We start from the raw sequence: 17,269 nt of genomic DNA, 5'->3' as shown, positions 1-17,269 counted from the left end.
TATCGCAAGAACTCCCCAGCGCCGCACCGCAGAGTAGAAACGATAGTTCGTCAAGCAGGCGAAGCAACACAGCGGAGAATGACCTTGGCATGGAAAAGTTCAAAGAAGTTTTTTCAGCGTAGGTAAAACTGTTGCCACAATAAGGAATACGAATCATTAGACATCTTTTAATGTTGAGACACTATTGAAGTATATACGTTACTTGCGGCGCAAAATTTATCCGGTTGTAGCACTACTTCCATTTGCGCATGATAACCGTGAGCAGAAACGAGGCTTGCTCCAAAAGCAGACGAATTCGTGCCGTCAGTCGCCGAGCAGTTGGTGCAGACAGCTGCAGTGGTTGCTTGTAGCACTTCCGTGGCTTCAACACTGGCACGCTTCTACCTGCTCATTTAACCATGGCATCCTCCGTTCTACAACGATGTCGGATACACCGCCTGACGAAAACACACAAGGGGCTGCAGTTGGCCTGCGCATCGAGGTGAGCCGACGCCGGGGATAGCACAGCGTGGTTCGGCCAAGTATTTAAGCCTATGCGTACAGTTTCTCAAGCGGGTTTCGCAAACCGTTGTTCATGGATTTTCGTGTTAACGGCCGCTGGGTTGTGCTGGTTGATTAGTTTTCTGTATCAAGTGACGTCTGCCGTGTGCAGTCGCGCTGTCGTGTGAAGCAAGACTCGGCCGGCGCCGCGCCGTCCAACCGCGTGATCGCATCTAGTATGTGGCAATGTCTTTGGGGAATACGTCGAGTGCTCTATGGATTGCGCAATGGCGGCAGTATATCTAATCGCACATACCTCTGCGCGTCACGGACAGCTGTCATATTGCCGCGCTTTTCTTGCACTCTTGTGTTTGCATGATACATCCAGGCGTGGTGCCTACTATCTTATCGAACACGTCGGCTTCGCTCGATGAATAAGTATGAACCCCTAAATGACATGTTACTAATCTAGATCGCCGCCCTTTCGCGCGAGAAACGATTGAAGTTGAACAGCCATACAAACTTTTGTCTTACGGAAGCACACGCAACGCTACACGCTAACGACCATGTTGTGTTGCTCGACGCATAGAATTGTTATTTTGCTATTAATATCTGCATTTATTTGCCTACCTGTGTTCACTGCGAGTAGATATGACTTCATGGACCGTTCATAACTTGCATTTCGTTATCACATTGCGAAGAAAAAGGATACGAGATATTTTGATGCTGGATTGCTTCGAGTTGCAACTAAGCAATTACCGCATGATTATTTTGACAAACACATTTCACACGTATATTTCTTGTGTGCGTGTATTCGCGACTTTCTGACTCCACGCCACTGTTTCAGTTTATTATTCTTTATATACAGTGAATGGGTTAGAGATGATATACAGACGAGGGTCCCAAAGAAAAGAAACTGCAACGGGACCCTCGGTTAATAATAACGATGTAGAGACTTATGAAAGATAAGCAATGCTACGTAAAACAAAGAACCACAATCACATAAGGTAAAATATAGAAAAATTTAACGAAAAAAATGCAGTTGCCGGTATACAGTCCTCTAGTACATAAACATACATTCAATACGTACAAATGGCAAAGGTAGTATAATGAACCATGTGAATTTAGTTATGCATGTACAAAAGCTTAAGGCCATTTTAAATGCATGAAAAGATGATGAAGATTTAATGGTCGAGGGTAAACCATTCCATAGCATTATAGCCGCAGATGGCGATGTCATTTATCTGTAGTTAGAATAAACCATCGGCAGTGGATAATTGGAGTTATATGTGAAGCTGGTATTCTTATTATTGAGATACCTGGAATCAACGAATTTGTGTGAAAGCTGTTTAGTAAGCACTGATCTATAGACCAGAATTCTGAGACAATAGCTGAAGAAGCGTGTCATTAGAAGGGTGTTGTTTTCATCAAATAACGAGTAGCACTCGCAAAAAAAAAGGACGCTGTTAGTGATCATGCTTATTGCTTGATTTCCTAAGTGCTGGACAGAGACATTACAGTAATATGCATTTCCACAGGAAACAATGCCATAATTAATGTGACTGTCAATGAGAGCAAAGTATAATGCTAATAGCACGACTTTGGAAAAATATGCCTTGATTTGATTACTACTCAAATACCGACGGTACACTTTTGCTTAGTGAAGGCTGTATGTTGAGAAAACGTTTGGATAGAATCTAATTTGATACTGAAAAATGGTACACAGTTAGAGACAGGAATGCGATGACCATGTAGAGTTATCTCAGGCATGCCTGCCAGTTAGTATTTTTTTTGCTTGGTCAGAAAATCATGAACCGAGTTTTGGTAGGGTTGATAATTATGTGATTGGGAAAAACACCATGAAACAGCCCATTCAAGCTCATTGTTTAGCTTAAAATTAAGATTGTTAAAAGATTGTCACACAAAGTGCAGGTTTAAGATGCATGGGTAAATCAATAATACAAATGGTGAATAGTAAGGGACTTAGTGTGCAGTCTTGTGGTACACTTTAATTAATCACTTTATTATCAGAGTAAGTAGATCCTGAAAAACAAAACTGTTTTCTATCATGCAGGTAACAGTGTAGGAGTTTTAGCACTGGACTAGTAATTCCCAGGCCTTCTAGCTTAGTAAAAGCTATGTTATGATTTGTAGCAAAAGCTTTAGTCAAGTTCAAAAATAGTGAATCAACGAAGTTACTAGTATTAATTGAGTGATGAAGGTAATTGATTAGGGATATTAAAGCTAAGTTAGCCGAACTACCAGTGTGAAAGCCAAATTGACGTGGTTTCAACAACCTTAAATTTTTGCACTAAATATTTGGGTGTTTGTGAAATAACTTCTCAACAGCTTTACTAATCGATGAGGGAATATAAATAGAGGCATAGCTAAACACCTCTGTTTTCTCACCTTTATTATATACAAGAACAATCTTAGCCTTTTTAAGTGAACTTGGAAAAATACCGCATTTAAAAGATATGAATAATTAATAGTACAAAGGGTTTCAGAAATGAGTGATGCTGTGAGAAATGAGTGAGCTGCTTTGTCATCCTGCATGATGCAAAATGAAAACGCCAAGTGCCAATTATATTTAGAGTCTTGGGCGGCGAGCTGCAGAAACTGAAATTTCATCAGGCCAGACGCTGTACATAAACCATATAAAGCAAATGTAAGTGTTTCGTAACATGCTCAGCGTCAGTCTGGAAGATCAGTGGTTGAACTTTTATGTTAGCTTCTTGGCACAGTGTCCATTCTTCTGGTGCTCGATAATTCCACACATCTGTAGAATGTTCTTCTAACCATCTGATCCAGCAGTCATATCACGCACCATATTTGCAACTGCTAAGCTGAGCATGGAAGCTGCATCATGTTTCCTGCTTGCAGAGCAGTCAGGACCTGCGCCTAAGCAGGTTGAGTCACTTGAGTGGAACTTGATTTTGTAGGCTGAAATGGGTTTGTTCATCTCCTGTTGCAGGAACTGCCATTGTGCATTGCTAAACTTTGGGCATGGCATTAAAATATTGCAAAGTTGATTGGTATATTGTTTAACTTGCAAAGTATACTTCTCTCATAGCATGTTTGAGATGTTGAAAGAAAATTGCCCTGTTACTGGTTTCTCCCTCACCTTTGCAATATTAAAAAATCTTTGTTCTTTCTGTTACTATTTTAGTGATAATAAACCCGATCAGAATATTGCACAATTGTTATGCTCACCAAAAGCAAGATCAGTTGCCGTCAGCAGTGCCTCGCATTTCTAAAGCCATTTATACATTTCTTTTGTGCAAGCATCTTTAAGATCACTTCAGTAGTTATGTAATGCTACACATCTTTAGACAGTATTGTTGCTACAAAATCTAAACTGCAATGGATTATTGCAGAATTATTCTCTTTGGCCAATACATGCTGAAATCTTTGTAAGCACTCACTTTACCTATCGTTGACCTTCATTTTCTCAATAATTTAACACTATGGAGAAGCCGGTGACATACTGTATTTGCAGTCAACATTATGCAATACCACCTGCTGAGCACGAGGTCGCGGGATTGAATCCCGGCCACGGCGGCCGCATTTCGATGGGGGCGAAATGCGAAAACACCCGTGTGCTTAGATTTAGGTGCACGTTAAAGAACCCCAGGTGGTCAAAATTTCCGGAGTCCTCCACTACGGCGTGCCTCATAATCAGAAAAGTGGTTTTGGCACGTAAAACCCCAAATATTATTATGCAATACCACAATAAATCAGTCAGGTAATCATTATTAGTGAAACCTGAACTGAACTGGGATTGTGGCCAAGAACCAAGCTTGCAATTTGTTTGGCATAGCTGGCATTGCACCTGCTCAGTGTATGTTGGTTTTCGTAGAGTTACTATCTTACTATGGAGGAAGACCAGCAAGGTGAACAAGTGCGAGCAGTAGCATAAAGCTGCATACGATGAGTGGGTTGTAAGAATGTGCTATAAAGACAAGCAAGCTAAAGGTGAAAGGCTCAATAAATTTTACACCAGCCAAAAGTGTAGGACTTGTGCAGTAAATCGGGATGGACATTATCTTGTAGGCTATGGAACCCATGTATGCGGAACATCGCTAAATTAGTTAACATTCATCTACATGTTTGCATGCAATTCACTGTTTGGCTTGCATGGTGTGGTGGTACAGTAGCTACAGCATTCTGCCTCTGAACACGGAAGTAATGAGATTGGCTTCCTTCTACCGTGGCCGCATTCCAAAAGGCCTGGAATGCAAAAAAATGTGTGTGTACAAGTCATTGCATACATGTTAAAGAACTGTGGATGACCAGAATCAATCCAGAGCCTTCCACGATAGCATCTCTTTTAGACATTGTGTCGCTTTGGGTTGGTAAGCCCCTTGAAACAATAAGGATTGTTTGTTGTGCCGCTTCTTGTCATTCCTTCCCAGTCTTCAGTGCAAAGTAGCCAAACAAGTGTGATTCTGTTCAAACTCCATATGTTTATTTTATCTCTTTGTCAGAGTATTTTTGGTCATCTCCATCTTGGTCGTTCAGTGCTGGATCTGGAATGGGAGAAATTGTCTGACTTATGAGCAACATGAAGCTACAAAGCAAACCCATGCAGATCTATCGGAACAAAAGCTTTGCATTTGTTAGAAAAACTTTTCCTGTAACATAGATCAAACTTGAAACCAGCGCATTTCTATGGCGGTTAGTCTGGCCTCTGATCTACAGTCAGTTCCTTCATGGATAGATCAGATGGTAGAGCTTACCACCCCAGATTTCGTCTTTACCCCAAAATTATGAAGGCAAACTAAAGAAAAGGGGGAAACCCGTATCTACTAAAAAGCAATAACGGGTTTAAAACCAATGAAAGATAAAAGATGAGGGGTGAAAGTCCCAAAGTGAATAATTTAAGATAAAAGCCAATTGGAAAAATAAAAGGTGGGCACGGTAACTACTAATGTCCCAAGACTCACTCAGCGAGGACACAGAGGCCTCGTATAAAGCGTTTAATGATAAAACAGGAAGAATTGGACGATGGAGCACAGGGATCATGAAGCAGGTGACCGAAGAGTTGGTAGGCCTGGATCATCATCAGGTTTCCAACAACAGCAATGCTTGAAGGTGGGTCCAAGGAAAGGAAGCTGAAAAACTTATGTGAAGAAGAGTAATCCCCTGGAAATGACCAGTAGAATGGGCACGGGCAACCAAACTAGTGGTCATTATATACACAAAAGTCGACAACAATGAGGTTGAGCAAAAGAATGTGTAGTAATAAAAGCTTTAACCTGAGAATTACGTAGTTCAGATGTATAGATACCGGCAAACATATTGAGCAGAATGGGCCGCTGGATCATGCCATCCATGCTGTCGCCAGGAACAGCCCCGCTCCACCACACGCCCGTAAGCAATGAGGCGGAACGCGCAGAAAAGCATTGTTCAAAGGCTTGATCCCTTCATTCGTCTTCGTGAAATTACCATCCTCCTTGCATATTTCTGAAAAACTGATTTTCCATATTCAATTATGAGTTATTGTTCTGAGAGCACTTATTGGAATGTATTAGAGAGGCACACGGTGTTGTTGCCTCTGCCTGTCCTGTTTCTGCATAATTTCCCTTTCCTTGACAAGTCGGAACGTTTTGCGTTTCTGTGCAGGGTGCGCTCACTGACATTTTCCCAGCATGTGGACGAATTCACTGTGACCAACGAGCCCATGCTGTCCTATCTACCAGGAAGCAAGGAGCGACAAGCACTGCAAGATGCTCTCAACGAGCTCAAGGACACATGCACTGAAGTGCCCATTGTCGTTGGTGGCAAGGAGATCAGGACATCAGAAGCACGTTACCACACTGCGGTGCGCCGAACCACTGTGTCAACAGTGCTGCATTGCTCATTTCAAACATAGGAGAGTTCTAGCTTGTCCGTATACTTACTACCCGTCACAGAATGCAGTCGACTTTCAATTATTCGACTTTGATACGACCATTCGCATTTACCGAATTATCCTTCAGGTCGAATTAACAATAGATGTGGTAAAATATCTAGACACACACCTGCTTCATTTAGCAGTATTTACCCAATTCTACATGCCTCCAAATATAATGTATTGACAGTTTTCGTGGGTTCATAGTAGAAAACAGAGTGCACCAAAATCAAATGTGCACCTGATTTTTCTACAGAGCAAAGCAAAAACAAATACACTTAAACCTCGATATACAACGAAATTCACGATATAACGAAGTATTTAACTTTTTATAACCTCTTGTTCATAGAACACCATGCAGTTGGAACCTCTGTATAACAGTACTCAACAATAGAGACCATATTCACACTCTCAATCAGGTGATAGAGAAATGTGCGGAATATAACCAACCCTTATATATAGCTTTCATTGATTACAAGAAAGCGTTTGATTCAGTCGAAACCTCAGCAGTCATGGAAGCATTACGGAATCGGGGTGTAGACGAGCCATATTTCAAAATACTGAAAGATATCTATAGCGGCTCCACAGCTACCATCATCATCATCATCAGCCTGGTTATGCCCATTGAAGGGCAAAGACCTCTCTCATACTTCTCCAGCTACCCCGGTCATGTACTAATTGTGCCCATGTTGTCCCTGCAAACTTCTTAATCTCATCCGCCCACCTAACTTTCTGCCGCCCCCTGCTACGCTTCCCTTCCCTTAAAATCCAGTCCGTAACCCTTAATGATTATCGGTTATCTTCCCTCCTCATTACATGTCCGGCCCATGCCCCATTTCTTTTTCTTGATTTCAACTAAGATGTCATTTACCCGCGTTTGTTCCCTCACCCAATCTGCTCTTTTCTTATCCCCTAAAGTTACACCCATCATTCTTCTTTCCGTAGCTCGTTGCGTCATCCTCAATTTCAGCAGAACCCTTTTCGTAAGCCTCCAGGTTTCTGCCGCATACGTGAGTACTGGTAAGACACAGCTGTTATACACTTTTCTCCTGAGGGATAGTGGCAACCTACTGTTCATGATTTGAGAATGCCTGCCAAATGCCCCCCAGCCCATTCTTATTCTTCTGGTTATTTCAGTCTCATGATCCGGATCCGTGGTCACTTCCTGCCCTAAGTAGATGTATTCCCTTATCACTTCCAGTGCCTCGCTACCCACTGTAAATTGCTGTTCTCTTCCGAGACTGTTAAACATTACTTTAGTTTTCTGCAGACCAATTTTAAGACCCACCCTTCTGCTTTGCCTCTCCAGGTCAGTGAGCATGCATTGCAATTGGTATCCTGAGTTACTAAGCAAGGCAATATCCTCCATAAAGAAAGCAACAAAATCCCAATAAAGAAAGGCTTCAGGCAGAGAGATACGATCTCTCCAATGCTATTCACAGCGTATTTACAGGAGGTATTCAGAGACCTGGATTGGGAAAAATTGGAGGTAAGAATTAATGGAGAACACCTTAGTAACTTGCAATTCGCTGATGATATTGCCTTGCTTAGTAACTCGAGGGGCCAAACGCAATGCATGCTCACTGACCTGGAGAGGCAAAGCAGAAGGGTGGGTCTAAAAATTAATCTGCAGAAAACTAACGTAATGTTTAACAGTCTCGCAAGAGAACAACAGTTTATGATAGGTAGCGAGGCACTGCAAGTGGTAAGGGAATACATCTATATACTTAGGGCAGGTAGTGACCGCGGATCCGGATCACGAGACAAATAATCAGAAGAATAAGAATAGGCTGGGGTGCGTTTGGCAGGCATTCTCAGATCATGAACCGCAGGTTGCCACTATCCCTCAAGAGAAAAGTATATAACAGCTGCATCTTACCAGTACTCACGTACGGGGCAGAAACCTGGAGGCTTACAAAAAGGGTTCTACTTAAATTGAGGACGACGCAACGAGCTATAGAAAGATGAATGATGGGTGTAGCATTAAGGGATAAGAAAAGAGCAGATTGGGTGAAGGAACAAATGCAAGTTAATGACATCTTAGTTGAAATCAAGAAAAAGAAATGGGGGGCATGGGCAGGGCATGTAATGAGGAGGGAAGATAACCAGCGGTCATTAAGGGTTACGGACTGGATTGTAATAGAAGGGAAGCGTAGCCGGGGGCAGCAGAAAGTTAGGCGGGCGGATGAGATTAAGAAGTTTGCAGAAACAACATGGCCACAATTAGAAAATGGCCAGGGTAGTTGGAGAAGTATGGGAGAGGCCTTTGCCCTGCAGTGGGCGTAACCAGGATGATGATGATGGTGATGATGATGATGATGATAACAAAACGTGTTTGTATGCCATTTCAGTATAAAAAAATTTGACTACCGCCTCAAAGGAATGCCGAGACAATAACTGGAAACATCTTCGGACAAAGATGGTCAAATGATTGAATTAGAAGCAGCTGTTTGCAAACGCACCTCTCAAATGCACCTCTCAAGACCGACCGCCGAAGTGGAGCCGCATCATGTTCCGTATGAAGTCCAGATCCTATCGCACGCCGCGGACTATGTGCTTTAGGTGCGAGTGAAAGTGTGCGAAGGTGAGAGAAGAAAGATGGTGCCTCAAGAGGGCCGCCTTCCCGCACGGGCAAAAGGAAGAAGTTGAGGGGATCGAGCTCGCGGGTAACGCGATCAAGCACGCGCAAGGGGGTGGGTTGTGGGTAAGTTAGCGTGTGTCTCGGCTGTGGCTGCGCGTGGCTGTAAGCGCGGCTGAGCGCATACGCAACCGCTAGACTGTTGTCCAGTGAACTCTAGCAGCCGCGTACCATGCTTTAGAGGTAATCTGCCGCGTATGAAAGGAGTGGGGGTTGCCGAGACGGTGTGGCACCGTGTAAGCTGTCTCACCGCGCGTTTAGCATTGGAGATTGCGTAACCTCGAGTTTGGGTGACCCGCTGGAGCGAGAGGCAGATGAAGCATTCGCTCCCCGCTGCCGGAATAAGGAATATGATTGAATATGAATATGAATATGATATGAAGGAATATGACTATGAATATGATATGAAGGCATATGATTAATCTTTTAAATGAGGCTCAGAGTGGTGCAATGTCATCATCCTAAGAGAAAACTTGCTCTGCTACTGTCGTCTTGCGAGGACAGTGGCAGTGATGCTGGCTCAGATAGTGGACTGTTGCCAACACCGCAAACACAGTTTCAATTTCGTATCTAGTTCTTACGCATAGACAGTTTTCTTGGGAAAAAAAGGGGCACCTTAGAATTGGGTAAATACAGGAATCATTCATTGTGAGCTGCTGTTTTCACTTCAAAATCTGCCAAAGGCAGGCTGAAAATGGGCGTTTTTGGCGAGAGGTAACTGGTCTTTGATGCCAAGACAAATGCTTGAGTCATCAGGGTCAGCAGGCACGTGCATGCTGACCAGGCAAGTTTCAATTGTCTGGCGAGGGCCAATTTCAAGATTGAAATAACGAGTTTGGCTCATAGAAATATATGGGCAGTGGCCTGGGATCTTTGGCCAGGATTGAATTAACAAAAAAAATGGAAATACTAACCGGAGTAATTAATGCAGTTCTACTGCACCAAGTTATTGCAGGCATGGATGTACGAAGGCCACGTTAGGGACGCCACCTTGCAGTGCATAATTTAGCCATTAAGGATGCAGAGGTATCGTTGCAGTGACCAACCACATTCTACCTAACTGCTTGTGTATAGCATCGGTAGTAATGTAATCATTTATGCTTACTATTTTTATTGAATGAGAAAGTCCTGTAACGCAAACACTGGACAAGTTATTGGGCAAAGCATCACAAAACGTCGCAACCAGCATTTGGCTGTTTTAGCTGAGCATCCCATACGGTTAGCTCCACTCACGTTTCATGCACTCGGGCAGTGCTGAGAACTCAGTTGAATTTGCATTTTTGATGAATGCACCTCCAAGAGGCGCAATAGACATGCAGTTAGCTTGGTTGCAATATGATAACCAAGCAATCGCATGCCACGCTTCACTCCATCGGCTCTAGTAGAGCAAGGGCACCGTTCTGCCTCATGTGCCGGCATGAGCCCTGTGCACGCATCCAGTCGTGTTTTCATGGAGTGGCTGTGTGCAGATTTGTAGGATACACCGGTCTGAGTAGAGCAGGCTGTAAATGCTCAGCTAAAGCCCTGTTGTGTCCGTCCATGTCTCTCATAACCCAGTATTTGATAAAGAGACTGTTAAATAGCAATTGATTCCCAGGAATTTTTTTTTCTTTACATGAGAGAAGGAGTTGCTAGCTTTCTCTGGGCTTCATGTCATGTGCAAGAGAGTCCACTTTGTATAGAAATGGGGAACTAATTTTGTGCAAGCAGGAAACATCACATTGAAGTCGAAACTGGACTGGGTGACGCCAAAGCAGGCATGCGCTCTGAGGACAAGAGTGCTAGTAGCTACATCTCGTTACCGATTATTTAGCCACCAATAAATTCTTAGCATTCCTGTGCCACACAAATTTCATGGCAACTTTAAAAGCTACTTCATAGATGTTGTGTTGTTCCCCAAACTTTTATGCCAGCAGATAGGTTGAAGAGTCGCTCATGGCATCGAATAGTTGTGCACGTGTCATTTAAGAACACCCCAGCACTGCTGCATCTGTGTGAATATCGCTAGTGGCAAGCAAATGGTGGCCAGTAGACGTCATTCACTCAATGGCATGGATTGTAAGTGTGCGCACCAATCTCTGTTTAAAATTAAGCTCCAGATTGATCTGTGCAGACGAAGATAACATCAATAGGAGCTTGGGACTTGGCTTCTGTGACACAGATTTTAGCGACTTGCTAAGTACTGTTTTAGTGAAAGAAATCGTGTTTGTTATGCTGGATGCTGACTTCTCTAATTTTGGGGTATATTGGACTGTTGCAAGCACAGTTAGAATTCAGCATCGCTGGGTCCTTACAGCATGCCTCTATCTTCCTAGCTTACTTTCTTGACACCAACATGCTCTTGTACCTGATGCAGTTTGTTGCAGACTGAAATCTTAAATGCTTATTTTTTTCTCTTGCAGCCATTTGATCATTCAAAAAAGGTGGCAAAATACTACTGGGCATCCAAGGTGAGCACTCTTTTTGTCAATGTTTGAGAATCCTAAATAACAGCAATACTGACAACAGTGTATAGCCACCATAAAATTTAATGCAATCGTAAATAAAGTGGCTTATTGTTTCTTTTTTTTTTTGGATGTGTGCTTTCTTCTTCAGTGACAATGGCTTGCATATTCAAGCGTAATATGTGTATTATGAAATCACTTGCGTTTACATTTAGGTCTGATTATGGCTATCTACTAAACGATAGTGTTCGCAAAGTGTCTGCACTGGCATTTCTATCATCATCCACTTGTGCGAATTTTTGTTACTGGTGGGACAATACTTAACTTTGTGCCCAACAAAATCTTATTAACCCAATCACTTTTACAGTCAGTTGTTACTACCAAGCAGTCTACTGCAAACCTGAAAACCCATTGTTTGATCGAATAGCATGAGCACGTGTACACAGCAGCAGCTCCATGTATGCAGACAAATACAATGTTTCTTCACTTGGTTTAGGCAAAGAGCTCTTTAACTTGCCTAAAGATGCAGATGAAAGTGTAGTGTAGCATAGCATTTTTAAAATTATTTAGATTTTTCATCCTGGATTGCTGCATCATCACATGACATTTTTAACTTGCTTCACGAGTGTTTTTTACGTCTTTCACAATGTAATGGTCTTGCACAAAATGGTACTTTCTTGAGGACCAGTGGCGACAAGGTGAATAAATGTTTCATAGGAGATGGTGCCACTTTCATCTGGCTTCACGTTGAAGAAGAATTTTATCCGCCTATCAACTCTTTGCAGGAGACAATCCAAGATGCGATCAACGTCAGCCTCAAGGTCCGGGAGGAGTGGGAGGCCAAGCCGCTCAATGACAAAGTCAAGCTGTTCCTCCGCGCGGCTGACCTTATTAGCAGCAAGTACCGTTACAAGCTCAACGCTGCTACCATGCTCGGACAGGTGCGTGCTGGTGTTTGATTCACTTTGTTTGCTTTCAGCACAGGTTCTTGGTGGTGGTTATGTGCAGTGAGAGTTGTCCCAGAGTGCAGAAGCGTTTCAGGAACTCTCATTGCCATGCTTGCCGACTTTTATAATTTTCATACTTATGACGGCATAATGGGGTAGAAGACAAAGCGAAATAAGACCAGGACTTCGTTTCGCTTTCCTGTTGCCGTCTTTAAACACTGCGTAATAGGAAAACAATAAAGCGTGTCTAGGCCGCCGAAGCCTCACCAGCTCGACACGTGTTGGCGTCTCGTGCCTCGTGCGCAACAATTCGCACAAAGCTTTGCACTACATAGATGCCAAATACAATTGGTATGTCACATTTTTAGTTACTTCAGATCCTACATTTTCTCAGCTAGTACGTTTTTTTCTTGTGTCTTTTTCCAAATTGTATGAGCGAGGTTTTATATATATACAGGCATACTCAGTATGGCAAATCCACGCAAAATCCTAGGTGCACCTTCGTCTTCATTTTGTTGTGTCCTTGTGGGCACACCTGACTGACTGTCCCATTGCACAAACCTCCGGTGGCAGGATCACCGACTTAGTTGTGTACAAGGACGAGAGAAGCGGTAGCTTGGATGAGTGAGGCTTAGTTTTGCATGCATGGTACAGCTTGAGCCACACAATGTGCACAATTTCGCTATGCGGGCGGCGAGCAGATAATGTTGTGGGGCGAAAGGTACGGTTTTCTACGCAGGGTCGGTGACTTGGCGAAGGACGCGGTAAGGGCCAGTGTAAGGCAACAGAAGTTGTTTCGAGCGCCCAACCCAATGCGTTGAAGTCTAGAGGAAGACAAAGGAGCCTGGCTGGAATCAGTTGAGCCGGCAATGCCTGCCGTATAGCACTTTCTTGTGCTGTTACAATGTGGCTAATCGCTGGCAGGAAATATGACTGGTGTGACCGGCTCGGGCAATGGCATCATGGGCATAATCACTGGTGGTAAGTGCAGTGGAAGGCAGCAGGGCAGCCATAGTTAAAGCAGGATCGTGGCTAAACAACAAATACAGCGGCGAGAATCCGGTGACATCATGGCAACTGTAAACAAACATTGTGAATGGTAGGCTCATGTCCTAATCACATTAGTCAGAAGAAACACATTGATAATACATCTGTGAGCATGTGATTCAAGCGTTATGTTAGCTCATTAGTCTGGAGGTGGCAAGCTGTGGCAAGCATGTGCTGGGATGCAGGGCAACCAAGAATGTCGATCACTTTAGATAGAAATTGTGGATCCTTCTCTCTAAAGAGTTGTTTTGAAGCACCATGATGAAGGACGAAATCACAATATGTACACCCTTGCTAATGGAGTGGTCAATAAAAAATTATGCTTTTGGGTTTTGCATTCCAATACCACGATGTTATTATGAAGGATGCCGTAGTGGGAGACTCTGGATTAGTTTTAACCACCTGGAGTTGTTTGACACGAACAATACATGAGCATTTTTGCATTTTGCCCCCATTGGAAGGCTGCCACTGCGGCTTTGATTAAACCCGTGACCACGAGCCCGTCGGTGCAGTGCCATTGCCACTGGGTGACCGTGGTTGGTGCCGGTGGAGCGGTAGCAGCTGCCTATGCAACAGTACTTGGGGGGTTAGGCATTCCGCAAGTGCAGGTTTTCTGAACTATGGCCCTATACATTGCTGAGAGTGTCATACTTCTCTCTGTGCTTTCTCTTGCCTTTCAGGGCAAGACTGTCTTCCAGGCAGAGATTGACTCAGCAGCTGAACTTGCTGATTTCCTGAGGTTCAATGCCTACTTCGCCAAAGTAAGTTTGCTGATACTCAAAGGGCAAGTAATACGACCACTGTACATACTCTAGTAAATTATGGTGAGTTCAGGAAGCTTACAGACATATCGGTCAATAATATAAGTTGTCACAACTGTTCCAACTGCAGCATTTTGTTAATTGGCAGTTAGGCTATGATATCATGCTTTCCTTGTGCTTCCTCTGTGGCAGCGTGTTTACATCGCAAATTGACTGTACATGTCTGTTCAACTGTTCACAACATGGCATCATGTCGGTTGCATGGTGTGCAAGCTGGGGTTAGTGGGGTCTTTTATATTCTTTAATAACGAGGTCTAAGGCATGTTTGCTTCAGTCGAATTTCTTTTGAAGGAAACTGTATTCTGTGTGCAGACTTGAATTTCACCATCTCCACTGTGGTCCTTTTCATTGACTTTTGTCGCTTTATGCATCCTAGGAGCTCACAAAGTACGAGCCCATTTCTGCTGATCCCAAAGTCACAGTGAACCACTACCGGCAGCGTGGGCTTGAGGTAAGGTTTACAGTGTCTTGTTTGAGAAACACAGTAAATGTTGAGGCATTTATCTGCAGTTACTTGTGCTCATGTAAGTGATGAGCTTATTTATAGGTGGAAACAACTAATGTTTAATATACCTAGACATCTATAATTAAGTTGAACATTTTTTTGTGGAGTTGAATTGAAGTTTATTTCTTGCATACATTACAGGGTAATACATGTGAACAATGCATTTGGGTCCGTAGCTCAAGGCTAGTTGTGATCCATAACAAAATTATGTAGAGTACACAACAAAATACAGATAGCACAGACGCATGTACTTGAAACACTAAGCAACAATAAGCACTTTCACATCAGAGAATGAAAAGAATACAATACAAAATGTCCTCAAACTGCAGACAGTATAAAAAACATTTGCAACTAAAGGGAAATATACTAGAAGAAGCATGCGGTGAGTGTAGTATTCAACATAGGGAAAAAGGTCACGAAAATACAGTTTTCATGATGCGTGAAAATTGGCTGCACATTTTACTTCTGTGACTATAACGTTCCACTCAACTACTCCAGCACTTAAAGTTCTCCATTTACCATACCCATTGCGGACCATTGGAACCAAAAAAATTCTTTTAGCACACTGCGTACCGTATTTACTCGTATAATGATTGAATTTCTTTGTGAGAAAAAAATTGACGCTAATTCAGGGGTGCAATCATTACGTGAGTTAAATTTTCCTGCGAAAAGAAAAATTTTTTTCATCCCGCATTTGCTGCGGGATTACAACAGGTCAACAAACAGGTGGCGGCCGCTGTAACAGTGCGGGACACCAAAACAAAAATGGTGGCCGGTGGAGTAAGCTGAACGCACCGAACGCGATTTCTTTTCTTCTTTTGAGTATATTACGCACATTGAAACAGTTTCTTCCGTATCAGTAATGAATAATATCGTTAATACCGGCAAGTTTGTGACAATAACATAGCCATGTCCACTTTGAGGGGACAGAAACAGAGATGGGCGTGCTTAGCTGCCAGTGACATAGAAACGTATGGCGGGCATGCTACGGAAACTGCGGCATTTGTCTTCACTACTATCCTAATACGGCATGTTTCCACTAAAGGTGGGCGAATATCTTAGCTGTGTTACAAGCGAATGAATAGGGTACACTTCTAATGTATCAGTGTAAATGTGGCTACTATCGTTGCCGCTTGCGATTTGTTCCGTGCTCACAAGTGCAAACGAGAAGAATCGAAAGGCACCATTTTTGTTGTTGTTGTTGTTGTTGTTGTTGATCACAACCATTATAAAGCCTACAAATAATAAAGCCAAGGCAAGTTTGCTCGTAGCTTTTCTTTTCATGGAAGTGCAGACGGTGATGAAAGGAATGAAATGGGGCATCTGCTTAAGAATGTTGGGTGCGTGCAGACCGCTTGGTATGTCTTGAAAAAAGTCATTCGCGTAGCATTCGACAGCATTTGACAGATGGTGAGCATGATCATCATTAGCTAGACTTGGCACATGACATATCGCTGTGGCAAGTTCGGGGTGCGATCATTATATGGGAAAGAAGAAAAATCGAATTTTGATGACAAAATTCAGGGGTGCGATCATTGCGCGACTGCAATCATTATGCACTTAATACGGTATATAGCGTTCTGATAAAGCTGGCTGTATAGAGTGGGCAGTTGGTAACAATGCTGTAATAATAACTATTACAAGAGTTCTAAAATTTAATAATGAGGGGAACAATAAAATAAATAATGGTTCAGAGAGGGATGTTATGTTGGCATTTTAATGTGACGAAGTCGTAAAGCGGACCGCCTTCTTTTGGAAGGGTGTTGATGCTGCTGTGGCTGTACAATGGAGAAGGAAGATGAAAGCCGTCAGCCAGTGCGGCGGAGTGGACACTTGCTCTTTGTTGGCAGCGCAAATTATATGCCCAGCATTTTGTGTCGTGTAACACTGCAGTGCGCAACTCAAGCAGGGTTCGCCCGAGAAGTTCTTGAAGGGTGGGCATCTTGCGACTGGGGGAGGTAATTTTATACTCAAGTAAGCCCTATTTCCTCTCCTTTACGACCGTTCCACCATTTCTCCTGGTACATTCAGCAGTTTTGCATTTCGAATGAATTAACGAAAGAAACGCAAGCTAGTGGTGTAGTCTAGCCATTGTCAAAATGCGTGCAAAACACGTGCCAGCTACATTCGAGTCTGTGTCGGCCAAAAGAAGCAATTCCTGTTCACACGTGGCAGAAGTAACAGATTGCGACACTAGCTTTTCCTCTTCTCACTTGCTAGTTGGGCTTTTACTAATGCATGGCGAAATACATATCTATGGCTATCTGAAGCTATGATTTTCCATCTTTGAGACAACACGGTCGACTGCTGTTAATTTGACCCTGATGTGATCAACGAAATTGATTGAATTATCCAGTAGGTCAAATTAAGCAAGATGCAGAAAAAGAATGGCAGGACGCACTACTGATTCATTTGACAGTATTTTTCTTTTATCCTTGCACATTCCTCAATCAAGCATAAGCCCACTTTCTATGGGTTCAAAATAGAAAACTAA

At 43.0% G+C, this 17,269-nt stretch overlaps 1 protein-coding gene across 1 annotated transcript in view; it reads left to right on the top strand.

Annotated features, from left to right (window-relative positions):
- Positions 1 to 271: 271 nt before the first annotated feature.
- Positions 272 to 17,269, top strand: part of P5CDh1 (delta-1-Pyrroline-5-carboxylate dehydrogenase 1) — a 63,419-nt gene continuing 46,421 nt past the window's right edge. The window contains exons 1-6 of the mRNA XM_075686399.1: positions 272 to 481; positions 6,106 to 6,304; positions 11,414 to 11,461; positions 12,241 to 12,396; positions 14,130 to 14,210; positions 14,647 to 14,721. Of these exons, the coding sequence (XP_075542514.1) occupies positions 399 to 481; positions 6,106 to 6,304; positions 11,414 to 11,461; positions 12,241 to 12,396; positions 14,130 to 14,210; positions 14,647 to 14,721 (642 nt within the window). The 5' untranslated portion in view covers positions 272 to 398. The remainder of the gene's footprint in view (positions 482 to 6,105; positions 6,305 to 11,413; positions 11,462 to 12,240; positions 12,397 to 14,129; positions 14,211 to 14,646; positions 14,722 to 17,269) is intronic.

The sequence above is a fragment of the Dermacentor variabilis genome, chromosome 3 (assembly GCF_050947875.1).
Source record: "Dermacentor variabilis isolate Ectoservices chromosome 3, ASM5094787v1, whole genome shotgun sequence".
Lineage (NCBI taxonomy): Eukaryota > Metazoa > Arthropoda > Arachnida > Ixodida > Ixodidae > Dermacentor > Dermacentor variabilis.
This window is presented reverse-complemented; position numbering and strand designations above follow the sequence as displayed.